Genomic DNA, 14,544 nt, shown 5'->3' with positions numbered 1-14,544 from the left:
TTGTGTTGTGGTGGTTGGTGGTTGGTGGTGGCGGTAGGACGGGAAAGGTACGCAGAGGTACCCGTACATACTAAATCACTGTGCAAGGTACATCAGCGGCTATTCTATTGGTCTCTCCGTCCGATATTCGATTTCAATGTCTCGAAAGCGGGTGATTGCTTCCCTATTCTTCTGACCTATCTTTTTCTTACAGCAACACCTCACACTCCAACACCTCACCCTTCACCTCTCATCTCGCCCTTCAATCCCTCAATCCCTCTCCTGGGCTACGCCTGGATATGCGACAACCATTGCTGAGACATGCAGCGCGCTCCATATTTATACAATCACCACCGGCCTCAGCTTGTCGACATGCAGCCACGCCGACCATCCAGAGCCCAAGGCAAGCCCTGACTTGCATACAACGGCACTACCTCTCCCAACAACGACGCCACTTTGCCGATGAGAAGAGAAGCACGCCCTCCAGCTCCTCCTCCAGCGAACCGATCAACCTAGGCGCCCCACCCACCGCATCTCAACAATCTGAACCGCATCCCTCCTCCTCCTCCGCCGACTCACCCACGGCTACAGACCTAAAGCAAGGGGCCGAATCCTCCTCCGCGGCTCCCCCTCCCGATGGCCTCACGCCCAACAATGGCGAGCTCCCCTCCGCCACCGAGCGCCGCCGCTCCCACATCTCCAAGCGCCTCACAAATATAATGGACAACCTGCAAGGCAACATCTTCCTCGCCTCCCAGCACCTCAACGACCTAACCGGCTACTCCGGCATTGAGGCCCTAAAACGCACCATCACAGCGCACGAGCAGCACCTCGAGTCCTCGCAGGAAGAAGTCCGCGTCTCGCGCCAGAACTACAAGCAGCTCGTTGCGGATCGCGCTGCTAGCCAGCGCGAGGTCACGACGCTGCTGGCGAGGAAGGATACGTGGACGCCGATTGACCTCGAGCGTTTTACGAGTCTGTATCGCAGCGATCATGGGAATGAGCATGCGGTGACGGAGGCGGCGCAGAGATTGGCGGATGCGGAGAGGACGGCGGAGCAGGCGGGGTCGAGACTCAATGCTGCTATTTTGGCGAGGTATCATGAGGAGCAGATTTGGTCTGATAAGATCAGGCGCATGAGTACGTGGGGGACGTGGGGGTTGATGGGGGTTAACGTGTTGTTGTTTCTGGTGTTCCAGTTTGGGTTTGAGCCGTGGAGGAGGGAGAGGCTGACGAAGGGCTTTGAGGATAAGGTTCTGGCAGCGCTAGAGAGGGAGAGGGAAGTCTTAAGAATTGAGGATGGAGAGGCTAGCTCTGGTGCCGCGGGCGTAGAAGCCGTGGAGGCAAAAGAGCAAAGCCTCGAGGTGGAGTCGATAGGGGTAACTACCCCTGAGCTTGCCGCTGGGATTATAGAGACGACTGGTAGCTCCGAGGTGGCCCCATTAGAGACGGAAGTTAAGACGCCCGAATTTTCGCTGCAGTGGCGCCAGCCAAACACCTGGAAAGAGGGTCTGGTTTCGCCCTGTGTAGCGCGAGTTCAAAATCTCTTCAGCGAGGAGAAGGTCTCGCTGCGGAAACAAGATGTCACGCTTGTAGCATTAGAGGGCCTGGCGACTGGTGCTGCTGTTGCGGGACTGGCCGTCATGTACATACTTCGCCCGAACTAGATGTAGATACTGTATATTACAATATATGAAGAATATGAATTCCATGCCGGTCTGCATATGCTGTGTTTACCCGTCGAGGCGGTGTGACTTGGGATCGGAAGTATGTGAGATGAGGTATCACAGACAGAGTTAGCAATGGGGCATGTGATACTCGAAGAGTAGCAATCTCGTGGCTAACGAATTCGATAGTGTTATTTATATGTAGCTTCGTTGGCAAGGCAGACCAATATCTAACATTAAACCTTACAGCGACTAACAGTAAAAAAGCAAACAGAAATTCCAGCTCGCACCATTGTGATCCCCCGCTAATAGTGGCAAAGAGATAGCTATGTAAAAAGATCAATCGTATAAATGCTCTCCCTGGGTATAAAGTAAAAACGCACTCCTCCACATTAAGCATCCCCTTGCTTCCGCGAACAGCAAAAATAACTGTCCAAATATGCCCATAGCTTTGTTCACCCTTCCCGTCGAAATCCTCGCACTCCATACATACCAATCCCTCCAAACTACTTTGTTCCATCTCTTTCATCCCTATTGATCCCAATTCTCCTATACAGCCACGCTTTCCTTGTGCCGGCCGATACCCTCAAGAACACCAACGCGTTATGCTCGATGAGGACCGCATCGACAACGGCGATTCGGTCATCCATGCTAAGCTCGTCGAAGAACTCGTTCACAATATCTATTGCCTCTAGCGAGGTTTTAGAGGGTGCCTCTGGTTGTGATATCTTGGTGGGTTTGATGGAAGCGACCTGTTCGTTCATGGCGGCGAACTGTACTTTCATAGCGTCGACTTGGCCTTTCATAGCGGCAACTTGTTCTTCCATATAAAGCTTTTCGGCGTTGAACAAACCCTCCATTTTGAGCTTGTCGGCTTCGACTTGTTTTTTCATGGCATCGACCTGCTCATTCATATTCAGCTTGTCAGCCTCGACTTGCTCTTTCATAGTGGCGACCTTCCCCTTTATGTTGTCAGATTCGACTTGCTCCTCCATAGCGTCGATTTGATCCTTAAAAGCAGCGACCTGCCCCTTTATGTTATCGGCGTTAATCTGATCCTTTATGGCGTCGACCTGCTCCTTCATGGTGTGAGCCTGCGCTGTCATGGCTTCAACTTGCTCTTTCATATTAAGCTTGTCGGCATTGACCTGCCCCTCTATAGTAGCAACTTGCTTTTTAATTGCGTCGACTTCTTCCTTCATGTCAAGCTTGTTAACGACCTGCTTAATAATGTTACGCGTGTCAGATTTGAACCGTTCTATCGTAGCGTTGAGTTGACCCTCCATAGTGGCTGCCTGCTCGTTCATTGCAAGCTTGTCGGCGTCAGCCTGCTTCTTCATAACGTTGAGTTGATCATTCATAGCGGTGGCCTGTTTCTCCGTATTAAGCCTATCAGTGTCGACCTGCTTTTTTATAGTAGCGACCTGCTCCTTTGCGTTGTCAACCTCGATCTGCTTCTTTACAGCAGAGACCTGCTCCTTCGTAGAGTCGGCCTGCTCTTTGATAGCAACGACTTGCCCATTTATAACAGTGACTCGATCATTTATATCAAGCTCATTAGCAGCAGCCTGCTTCTCCATGATAAGCTTGTTAGCAATTATCTGGTCCTCCATTTTGTCGACCCGCTCGCTTATGTCAGCGATAACTTGCTGCTCTACAGCCTGCTCGATCATGTCTGAGATCTGCCCCTCTATGTTAAGCGTGTCGACAAACTCGTCGAGCATAGTCCTCACTTCCTGCTTAACTTCATTGCTAAGTGGCGGCCCCGCTTGTGATATCCCTGCGATCTGACCTTGGATAGAGGCGACCTGCCCCTCGATGTTAAGTTCGTCGGCGAACTTGTCGAGCATAATCCGCATTGCCTGTTTAATCTCACTGCTAAGAGGCCCGGCTTGTGATATCTCTGTGGTCATAGCGGGGGCTGACTGAGATGCCGAATGGAGGGGTTCTCCTCTGTTTGCAGCAGAAGAAACCACACCAGGTGGCGGCGCCTGCATGCCTTCACTAAGGGGCGGCTCCACTTCTGATATTTCTGTGGTTCTAGGGGGTATTTCTTCCGGAGGCATACTGAACATTGGTGCCCGCGGGGCAGTCAGTGCAGGCGGCTGAGACGGCAAACGGAAGGATTCTCTGTCTTCCTCTAAGTTCGTGTTCATCTTCCGTCGCTGTGGCGGGGGTGTGGGGTCAATAGGACTTTGCTGTCCATCACTGGCGCTAGCGCTTGGCCCAGTAGACGTTTCACCGACGACAGCAGTTTGTTGAAGCTTGAGCCTGACGAGTTTACGTCGACGACTGCCACTAGGTGTGAGCCCGTTGGGCGATTTGCGTTTTCGAAGGCCTGTTGATCCTGGTGGGAGAGGGGGGGGAGATGTATATGCCCATGGATCGTCCTTTCCAGGCGCAAGGTGATTCGTGTGAGTCGATGCCGAAGGAGTTTGCTTATTCCCAGTTGAGTTGCTTGTGCGGAGCCCATGATTTGACAGCCTTTTTTTGGATGACGTGTCTGGGCAGTACTCTTGTATGATCAAATCCTCAATCTCTGGAGCGACCAGACCTTCTTTTTCTGTGGTTAGATCCACTATTGACGAGACATCTTCCATGGGATGGGTTGATGATGGTGCCCGGCGCTGATCGGAGTGGTAAATATTACCATTTGTGCTATTGTAAGGCAGGAGGTCTGGGTGACGAAATGGAATCTCAGGCATTTCGCGGTGAATTTTCTGAGCAAGGCGGTCCCAAAACGTCCCTTTGCCAAAGCGCTCATGATATACTTCAGGAGGTTGATTAAACCTCAATGTATTAGCCATGAATAGCCCTTTCCGCTTCGGTCTGTTTTCTTTCGAAAAATCTACGACAATCCGCTGCAAACCAAGGGCTTTTGACTCCCAGTCATCGCTCGCATCTGCATGGGGCTTTTCGGACAATATTTCTGTAAAAGGCTCCTTTAGATGGTGATGTATCGGCTCCTTGATGTTTTGCCTCGAGGATGATTTCTTTAGATCTGGATCGTACCACAATGCGACATGCAGCATTATCTTGTTCGCAAATTCTCCATACTCTCTGATTTCGTCCATGATCATCATAAAATCCCAGGCCGGATTCGGTTGGTCTCTCGTGATGGTATTGTACGCTCCTGAGTATTCCGCCAAGGAAAGGTGGGAGAGAAACTCCTCCCTACGACTGCTCTCTTTGTGAACTTCGCCCCCATTCCAAAACAGTCTGTTAAGACCGGTTTCGTAATCATACAAGTAGTCGCACGTGAGTATCTCGTTGAAGTCCTCGTGAGAAATGAGTGACGACTCCTTGAACACCATCTGTAGCCAATGTATACCATTTTCCAAATGAACATCCCAGTACTGTGTTTCTATCAGCGACAGTCATTAATCAATGTTTGTGCAGTTGGAACCTACACCTTCTAGCCTACATTTCTTCAACTCATAGATTGTGTCGATATCGAAAACCTCAGCCGCTGGTCCTATCGCAAGCTTTGTTGCCAAAATCTTATAACCAGGATCCAACCATATCAAGGCAAAATTACGGAGGTTGATTTTGGAAAGACATTGTGCTTCCCACCTTTTTTTCAAAACTTCAATGATGGCAAGTCGGACATTTCGTGCTAGCGGTTGTGTGATGTGGTCGCCATGTTTGACTAGATAAGTCCACGCCTCTGCATCCGTTGGGCGGTTAGTGTCAAGCTCCATTTCAAACCTCTAAGACCTCATTTGAGGTTGATATTACAACAGTTGAAAAGATTCGCGAATAAACGATTTGCTGAAGGCAGAAGGATGTTAGAAAGGCTGTCGCTTAATGTCTAGCAGTGCTGATGTCCAACACTGCTAAATGTCCAACACCGCTAAATGTCCAACACCTCTATTGTCTAACACCACTTATGCCCAACACCACTCATGCCCAGCACCACTACGAATGTCCAACACAGCTCATGTTTACAGATGGGTCACATGGATGCCTAACAAGCTAATCCACCCTATCATATTTTCTTTTTACTAACACTCAGAAACAAAGACAAGGCTGTGCGCAATTATTATAGGGGAGGCAGTGCACATGGGGTAGGGGCTATGGCAAAATCTCACAAACAGAGACAAGGCTGCATGAATTTGCAAAGTATAACAAAAGGGGTATGCCTTGTGGCCTATAACCAACGCTGCGGCTGTGGTTCTCGGCCTTACGAATTGCTAAGAAAAAGAAAGAGACTGTTGGAGTTGCAGCTAGGATTCTTAGACAATGACGAGGCTGTGGGAAATTACGAGCAGGAGTAAGAGTCAGAGTCGGTGCCTAGGGGACTGTGCTTAAGGCCAAGAAACGAAGCTGAGGATATGGCGAAATTACTTAGAAAAAGATGGTGTCTATTGGAGTTACTGTTGAAATTCTTAGACAAAGACGAGGCTGTGGCAAATTAGGAGGCAGCGCATGCGGGATGTGTGTGCTTGAGGTCGAGAAAGGGCCCCAGTAAACTACGGGGAGGTAACAGTGCATACCCGGTATGTGTTTGAAGTCCAGAAGAGGGTATAAGAAAAATCGCTAAGAAAAAGAAAGCGTCGATAGGAGTTGTAGTTATTGTTGTGGTGACACAGACGAGGCTGTGAGAAAAATACTGAAACATGTGGCGCTTATGGGTTACACAAGCAAAGGCCAGGCAGTAGGAACTTCCTAAGAAAAACAGGGCGTCTATAGGGGTTGTCGTTACAGTTCTTGCAGTACAAAACGACAAGGCTGTGGGGAATTGCTACGAAACAAGTGGCGCTTAGAGGGGGTGTGCATTGCAGCTCAAATCCTAACGCTCGACTGCAGCAAACTCCCTAAGAAATAAACGAATTCCTAAGGGAAAAACAAAGCGCGTCACACACAAATCCAACCACTCTCTCAGTACACCCACCCCAAGAAACATCATACGAAAAAGAGGGTATGTGGTATTATTAGAGGCGAAACAATGCCGATTATACATCAAAATCATCATCATTCCTTCCCCCTCGCCCCGCTAACTGATCCTCCTTTTAAAAAAGAGACCGGGAATCTTTATTTACGTTTCTCATTCTTCTCATCTCCCCCAATTATTCCCTTTTCCCAAACATAGCCCCCCCCCCCTTCTCCACCTCCCCTTTTCCCCTGACCGGCTTGCTGATCTGATCTCCCAATATGCGCATCATATCCGTCCGCGCACACCGGTCCGTCCCTTTTTGGCTCCACTTGCGGATTGAGTCAAATTAGATGGTGTCTGCTTTTTCTTGGTTTTCTCCAATCTTGGACCGGAACACGGTGCCATCCGGTTGGTGGATGTGCGGTGTGTGCGGTAGATTGGATGTGATGTTATCATTCCGAAACGTTGAAGTTTTGGCTGGTCGTGAATCTTATACGAAATCTGCGCTGTACGAGAAGCCGCGGAACTCTTCTTGCATTTCCTGGGTGAGGACTAAACGGGGGAATCGTTAGTATCAACTCTAAATATGCAGACAAGACAATAAAACTTACCAGACTGAACCGGGGTTAACACGGGCGTAACACTAGTGAACTCCGAATCGAAGTTGCTCGTATCAGTAGCACTGCTGATCTGCGGCAAGAACGGCGGCTGGATCCTCTTGTTATAAACGTCATCCCAGTTGATCTTCTGGAAGAAAGGCTGGTTCATGATCTCCTGTGCATCCGTTGGTCCGCTACCGAGACGGGCTTCGGGCTCGCGGGTGAGGAGCTTCTGAAGGATCGAAACGGAGTCGCGGGGCATGTGGATGGGGTAAAGGGGCTCGTCGGCCAGAATGGCATCGTAGATCTCTTCTTCGTCTTCGCCGCGGAAGGGGGACTGTTGGAGGAGCATTTGGTAGATTAGGACGCCGAATGCCCACCAGTCGACGGCGCGGCCGTATTTCTTGTCGAGCAGGATCTAAATTGGGTTAGCAACCATTATAATTTAGTAGGAAAAGAATTTACTCACCTCAGGTGCCATGAATTCAGGCGTTCCGCAGAATGTGCTCGTCGTGGACTGGTACCACATATCCTCCTTACAAAGACCGTAATCTGCAATCTTGATATGTCCATCCATAGTAAGGAGGATATTGTCGAGCTTCAAATCTCTGTAGATGACACCATTCTCGTGGAAGTATTTCAGCGCCAGGCAGACCTCAGCAGCATAGAACTGCGCACGCCTGGTACCAAACTGCCCACGTTGAATATGAAGCATGAGATCACCACCGCTAATATATTCCATGACGAAGTACACTCTCGTCTCCGTCTGGAAACAAGCGTGAAGACTGAGCAAGAAGGGGTGGCGCTCTTTGTTGGCAATCAGGAAAACCCTCTTCTCGGACCTTGTGCTCTCAACCTCATCGTTCTCAATGATAAACTCCTTCTTCAAGACCTTAATAGCATACAGCCTCTTGCTCGCCTTGGTCTCCGCAAGCATGACTTTACCGAAGTTACCCTTACCAAGCACAGCCAGGAAATTGAAGTGATCGAGGCCAATGCGGCCACCTGCGCCTGCTTCGGTAGCGGATGGCGTCACAATAGGCTTGCGAGTAGCAATTGCGCCTGCCGGTGGTGCCTGTGGCTTCGCCATTTGAGCTTCGGCTCCAGGAGGCATCCCAGCCACAGGGATAGCGCCATATTGTGGAATGACAGGAGCGCCTTGCTGGTGCTGCTGCTGCAGCGGTGGCTGCAGAGCTGGAGGATAAGCACCAACGCCGCCGACATTCGCATAATCCGCAGGGTTGTAAGTGGACTGCTGGGCTGGGCGCTCTTGATAACCTGGCTTGCCTTGTGCGGCGTATCCTCCAGATGCTCTATTGTAATCGCTAGAGGTATCGTATGAACCTTGTCGTTGGCCGGATATGGCTGCGGTTGCAGCTATGGATGCAGCTGTAGCAGCCGCGCTCATGCGGTCACCTCCCTGGCGCTGCTGCTGGACTTGTGAGGGGTATGCAGCCTTAGCCGCATTGATAGACTCTTGTGAGGTACCAGATGCACCTTCATAGGTTGGTGACTGTTGTGGTAACCTGTCGCCTGGCCCGTAAGATGATCGCTGGTCCAGCGTTGGAGCCTGGGACGAAACGGGAGACTTCGCAGTTACAGGACGTAGGGTCTTGCCGGCGAGGTTGGATTGATGGCCAGACTTCCCCTTCTGGTCCTGCTTCGCCTTTTCGAGCCGTATTCCTTCCAGGAGCAAATTGGCAACTGCCATAGACATTCCGCAGAAATCGGGAACCAGATGGACACAGTGAGCGTGAGCTGTGAGGTTGCATTCTGCCAATTCGTTAGTAACGAGCCTGGAATATCCAGAGAAAAGACTTACCGCTGCACTTCCTACTATTCTTCTTTCCAAACGGCAGCATGTAACCACAGTGGCAACACCAGTTGGCGCCAACATTGGAGAACTTCTCGAAACGATGAGGAATGCGATGATTGATCTTCTCCTCATCCGGATCAGTCTCCGCATTGGATTTACTGATGCACTTCGTAACTACGCTAGAGTAACATTTCGTGTGGCAGGTGTACTTGCAGTCCTCGCACTGCATACCAGCAGAGTACTTCAGGAAGTCGCCGCAAAGTGCGCATCTCATGATATTGTAAAACTGCTGAGACACGAACTTGTGACCGAACATCTCGTGAACCAATTCCTTACGTTGGCGAATGGCTCCCTTACGGTTAAGTCCAACATCGAATGGCCGCCTGTCCTTGGTCTGCTTCACAAAGCTGAGGGACAGTTGGATCTGTCCCGAAGGCTCCAATGCGAACCAAGCATCGATTGGTTGCGGCGGTAGGGAAGGGTTGGGCGCAGGCGCCATGCCGCCGCCGTTAAACCCAGGCTGCATTCCAGGGCTGGTAGGTCCTCCAAACTGGGGCGACTGTTGACTCTGGGCAGGGGCAGCGCTGCCTGATCCCATTCTATCGGCGGACACCCAGCCCGAGCTGTTGATCTCGGCCTCGATCTTCTTTCGTCTCATCTCCTCTGCGATATCGGATATCCTGATCCATAAGAGGCCAACGGGAAGAGCCTGCTCTCCGGTTTTGTCATATACTGTTAGTTCGATCTCGTTTGCCTTCTCGACATTCAGGTTGTGGGTTTCTCCATCCCATCGATCGGTTCTCGACGTCTTTGTACGGGCAACAACATTGTCCTCGACCTTGACGGCAACAAAGGTTTCCGGTCCTCGGGAAAACCTCGACGTGGCGGCATGGTCAACATCCTTCACGGCAGTAACTCGTATCGACAATTGGCCAGTAAGAGGTTTTCGCAGATTGGGGGTGTTGATGCTATCATCTATGTGTTGTTAGCCGTGATGTTGGTCATACCATACTTGTCCACATACCATCTGGCGCATCAGCGCTGCTTTGCATGTCAATGTGAAGATCTTCATATCTCTTCTTTGCCTGCCTCAACAGCATGATCTTTTGAGTACTGTCTTTGTGACGGGCCGCGGCATCCGCTCTGCTCTTCTTGTCGCCCTCCATCGAGTATAGCTGCACCATCTTTTCAATACCCTTGAGATACTGCTGCTCAACATCGAGCTTGAATGCTAATTGCGACAGCATGAGCTGAATGCGGGGTCCAAGATAAGGAGTATCGTATTTGATGAGATCTAGCAAATATCAGCTCGACGACCACTAATAAATTAATCCAGAAATACAAACCTAGCTTCGAATAGTTTGCGCGCGCCTTTGGGATCGCGGATCCTGGGGCGGGGGGTGCGTAAGGATGTCTTGGTGGCATCATCCCCGAGGGGGTTTCGCTCTTGAACATCGTACTGTAGTCCCCCGACCCATAGCCTCCCTGATCAGTTCCACTCTGCTCAATATAATTCCCTCTCGAATCCTTCGGTGGCGGCGTCGGCGGAGCATCTCTATCGTTCCTCAGACCCCCACCTTGCTGCCCGCTCCCCTCCGGACCACCCAGGCGCATGCTATCCATATTCTGACCCACGGTCCTAATCTGCAATTCCCGCATTTTCTCCTCGAAGAATTGAATATTCCGACGGCCCTCTCGCATCTGCGTATCGAGTTTCGAGCGCACCTGCTCGTTCTGTGTCTGCTGACGCATTGCATTGGCGGCGGTGATAAGAGCCTTCTCGCGCTCGATCTTCTTGTAGACGGCGCTGAGCGCCTCTTCGTCGGTATTCATGGCTGCTGAGGACTCGAGCGTCGTCGAGGGCGCGGTCGGGGTTGTGGTGTTTGTTTTGGGGGGCGTTCGGAAAGGTCCCTCTGGTGTGGGGTTAATGGGAGGGAGGCGCCCGTTTGACGTCGGTCGAACTTGTCGATAAGACCCCGGTTGCTAATCGGGTGCCGAAGCTTGAAAGTGAGCCTTAAATATTTCGCACTCTCGTGGTATCACAGAGTGGAAATGTGAGTTCTCTGATAGCCCGGTATTTAAGGGCTCAGAGTCCTTGTGAGGGTTGGCGGAGATAAAGGGTTTTCCTTTAATATGGTAAGAAATAGTGGTGGTGGTGGTTAATAGGCACCCTACACGTGAGTTTTGACGACCTTGTGCGGGGGTCAATGAGTGATTTTGTTCAACCAGATTTCGCGTGAATGCCTCAAAGAAACTTTTCGCACTTCACCGGGACCAAGATTTTTTCCCCAAAAGTAAATAAACTGCTACAAAAGCATTAAAGATTTTGTTTTTGAGATTCTTTTCTATTTGGACGATAAACAGGGCTGAGCGACCTGCTTTTGACAGCGATTCCGGAAGGTCAACAACACAACAACATGTTGGTGGGGAACATGGCGTCTCATTCGCTCGCCTGTCTCGTTGCCCCCCCAGTGGATTTCCCCCAATGCATCGTCATCAGCAACTCAGCTCCCCTTAAAGCCCATATGCAGGGTAAGATACGGAGGATTTAATGTTGAGCGCCTCGTATCGTCTATAGGGCTGGTGAGCTAATTAGTCTAAATACCGCCAAGATTTGCCTTGGTTAATACGAGAATGAGTACCGGCATTCACAATGGACTGAACGGATTGTTCCACCCCACACCGGTTTTTAATATGTTTTAAAAATCTCATATATATACAAAGCTACTAACTAGCTAGCTAGCCTATGCAGTGTACTGCTTCTGCAGCATCTTAGCAATAGTCTGGAGCTGGATGTTGGAAGTTCCCTCGTAGATAGCTCCAATCTTGCTATCCCTGAAGAACTTCTCAGCAGGTCCCTCACGAACGAATCCCATCCCACCCATCCACTCAACCGCAAGACCGCTAACACGGCCAGCCACCTGCGAAGCGTACAGCTTCGCCATAGCAGCATCCTGAACAAAGTCCTCACCCGCCTCCTTCTTCCTGGCAGCGTTGTAAACCAATGCGCGAGCGGCGGCAATCTCGGTCCAAGACTGGCCCATCTGGTGCTGCATGCCCTGGAACTCTCCAACGAGCTGTCCGAACTGCTTCCTGTCGTTGTAGACGTACCTAGCGGCGTTCTCGAAGGCTCCGAGGGCCAAACCGGTCATCTGGGCGGCGATACCAATGCGGCCCTCGTTGAGCAGGCTGATGGCGTACTTGTAACCCTGTCCCTCTTGGCCGAGCAGGTTCTCGGCTGGGATCTCAACATCGTCAAAGTTAAGCACACATGTGCTGCTGGCTCTGATACCAAGCTTCTTCTCCTTCTTGGCGACGGAGAAGCCCTTCATGTTCTTCTCGACAATGAAGGCAGTGATACCCTTGTATCCCTTGCTTGGATCCAAGTTGGCGAAGACGATAAAGAAGTCCGCCTCCATAGAGTTGGTGATCCACATCTTCGATCCCGAAATCGTGTAACCCGACGAAGTCTTCGTAGCCTTAGTAGCCAGCGCGAACGCATCCGACCCCGAGACCGGCTCAGACAGACAGAAAGAGCCCACCGTCCCCGTAGCCAGCTTAGGCAAGAACTTCTCCTTCAGCTCCTTGCTCGCATACTTGATAACCGCAGTGTTAACCAACGTATTGTGCACATCCACCATGACGCTGACACTAGGATCCACACGCGCCAGCTCCTCAATAGCAACAATCGCCGCCGTGAAGTTCATGCCCGCACCGCCGTATTCCTCGGGGATCTCAATGCCCATCAACCCTTGCTCGAAGAGCTGCTCGACAACAGCGGGGTCCATTGTCTCGGCCTCGTCCATCTCGCGGACCTTGGGCCCGATAACGTCGGCGGCGAATTTGGAGACGGCTTCTTGCATGGAGGCCTCGATGTCGGACATGTGGGTAATGGGCGTTGGCGGGATGTCGGTGATGTCGATGGCTTCATTTCGTCGGGGCTGGGTGGTGGACAGGGTCCTCGTCCTATGGTATTAATTAGTATGGACTATAATAGAACAACTCTGCAAGCACTGGAAATATCTTACGCCTGTGCAACTCTAGCCGCCGCCGGAGTCCTAACCATCGGCCTCGCAACCACCGCCGCTCTGGCCGCCGCCGGTCTCAAAACCCTTGCTATCGAAGCCATTCTTGCAGATAAGGACCAAAGAAGTCACACACTCGTATATTGGGGAAGTAGGCAGCACAATAGCAGGAATTGGAGAAAAGGAGGAGAAAAAGAAAAGTTGGAGAGAGCTACAGGGCACGTTATCCCTGCTTGGAGAATTATCAGCGTCTTAGGAAGGGAACGGGTTGTGGCAGCTTCACGTGTAAGAGGGACAGACGCTGTTTATTGGGTCATTGGGGAACCATCCTCTGTCCCGCGCTTGACTACTACGGGACTTTGCCTCGGTCTTGGAGGTCGGCGGCCCATGGCAATACGCGGCACCGGAGCTTTGAACTTTCTAGTTCTGTATGCGCCGCTTTACGATTCCCCAATAAGGCGCGGCTTTCCCCTCAGCGTACTCGAGTAAGTAAAGAAACCCCCCCCAAAGCGCCTTCTTAGAAGAGCCAATCCGCAAATATACCACGGTACCTCAAGTACCCTGACACGGTAAGTCCGAGGCAGGCCGTTTGCAACCTACCCGCCACTAACCGTGCTTACCTAATCACCCTCCTTCCACCTCAATCCCATGGCCCCTGCGCGCGCCGAAACGTTCATCCGCACCACGTGACATCGAATTCCAATTCGACGCTAAATCTAAAGGACGTTCGTAGTATACGACCAAAAAGTCCGTAGAGCCTCAAGAGAGGCCGTCAGACCGCAACTCCCCCATCCCACACAATGCGCGCCACGATACTGCGACGCTTCCTCACGCCGGCTGTATGGAGGCCGGCCGTGCCAATGGCTGCGCCTTTGATTTCGAAGATTACCCCGGCGGCGAGGGCGTTCAGTAGCACTCCTACTGTCTTGACGACTTTGAACCAAGTTGCTAAGGTACGCTCCTCTGCGCTCTCCATTACCACCTCACCTCTTCTCTGATCCTAGCCAACTGACTAACCAACCGCAACAGGGATGCCGCAAACCCCAACGCGCACGCAAACAAACCTCCCCCGCGCTCTCCACCGTCTGCGCGCCCGAACTCAAAGGCGTGTGCCTCAAAGTCGGCGTGACGAAGCCCAAGAAGCCCAATTCGGCGGAGCGGAAGACGGCGAGGGTGAGGTTGAGCACAGGGAGAGTGGTCAATTGCTATATTCAGGGAGAGGGACATAATGTGCAGCAGCATTCCGTGGTGTTGGTTAGGGGGGGCCGGTCGCAGGATTGTCCGGGTGTGAGGTATCATTTGGTTAGGGGGGCTTTGGATTTGGTGAGTTTATCTCGTTCTGTTCTGGTATGGGGGAGAGGGGGAGAGTGGAGGACGGAGGTAGTTTGGATAATGCTAACAACGTGATAGAGTGGTGTTGGAAACAGAGTTACGAGCCGTTCGAAGTATGGGACGAAGAAGCCGAAGAAGGTGGCTGCAGAATAAGGAGGTGTAGGTCGGATGACAAGGGGCGGAGGAAGATAAATGTGCGAATAACTGTATCCAATACATTGTAGGCGTTAGAGAGAGGGAAATGTACAAC

The 14,544-nt window shown here is 51.3% G+C and overlaps 5 protein-coding genes across 5 annotated transcripts; 2 read left to right on the top strand and 3 right to left on the bottom strand.

The window, feature by feature from the left end:
• Positions 1–178: 178 nt before the first annotated feature.
• Positions 179–1,689, top strand: SHE9 (sensitivity to high expression protein she9). Its single transcript, XM_018271109.2, has one exon. The coding sequence runs from the start codon at positions 279–281 to the stop codon at positions 1,644–1,646; it is 1,368 nt and encodes a 455-aa protein (XP_018133942.1). The 5' UTR covers positions 179–278; the 3' UTR covers positions 1,647–1,689.
• A 123-nt stretch (positions 1,690–1,812) lies between these two features.
• On the bottom strand, positions 1,813–5,533 carry VE01_01589 (uncharacterized protein). Its single transcript, XM_018271108.2, has 2 exons — positions 5,057–5,533; positions 1,813–5,002 (listed from the first exon to the last, which is right to left on the bottom strand). Exons 1-2 carry the CDS (start codon positions 5,345–5,347, stop codon positions 2,153–2,155), a joined length of 3,141 nt encoding a protein of 1,046 aa, XP_018134089.1. The 5' UTR covers positions 5,348–5,533; the 3' UTR covers positions 1,813–2,152.
• Positions 5,534–6,756: 1,223 nt separating this feature from the next.
• PKC1_1 (Serine/threonine kinase) lies at positions 6,757–11,576 on the bottom strand. The gene is made up of 6 exons (XM_018271107.2): positions 10,284–11,576; positions 9,962–10,231; positions 8,944–9,912; positions 7,591–8,894; positions 7,134–7,539; positions 6,757–7,074 (listed from the first exon to the last, which is right to left on the bottom strand). The coding sequence occupies exons 1-6, from the start codon at positions 10,768–10,770 to the stop codon at positions 7,013–7,015; spliced, it is 3,498 nt and encodes a 1,165-aa protein (XP_018134090.1). The 5' UTR covers positions 10,771–11,576; the 3' UTR covers positions 6,757–7,012.
• Positions 11,577–11,643: 67 nt separating this feature from the next.
• On the bottom strand, positions 11,644–13,426 carry VE01_01587 (uncharacterized protein). The gene is made up of 2 exons (XM_018271106.2): positions 12,966–13,426; positions 11,644–12,903 (listed from the first exon to the last, which is right to left on the bottom strand). Exons 1-2 carry the CDS (start codon positions 13,064–13,066, stop codon positions 11,682–11,684), a joined length of 1,323 nt encoding a protein of 440 aa, XP_018134095.1. The 5' UTR covers positions 13,067–13,426; the 3' UTR covers positions 11,644–11,681.
• Positions 13,427–13,709: 283 nt separating this feature from the next.
• On the top strand, positions 13,710–14,532 carry MRPS12 (37S ribosomal protein S12, mitochondrial). The gene is made up of 3 exons (XM_018271105.2): positions 13,710–13,915; positions 13,992–14,285; positions 14,373–14,532. Exons 1-3 carry the CDS (start codon positions 13,763–13,765, stop codon positions 14,445–14,447), a joined length of 522 nt encoding a protein of 173 aa, XP_018134096.1. The 5' UTR covers positions 13,710–13,762; the 3' UTR covers positions 14,448–14,532.
• Positions 14,533–14,544: the final 12 nt, after the last annotated feature.

The sequence above is a fragment of the Pseudogymnoascus verrucosus genome (assembly GCF_001662655.1).
Source record: "Pseudogymnoascus verrucosus strain UAMH 10579 unplaced genomic scaffold scaffold_4, whole genome shotgun sequence".
Lineage (NCBI taxonomy): Eukaryota > Fungi > Ascomycota > Leotiomycetes > Thelebolales > Thelebolaceae > Pseudogymnoascus > Pseudogymnoascus verrucosus.
Note: the sequence above shows the minus strand (reverse complement) of the source record. Positions and strands in the feature narration are given on the sequence as shown.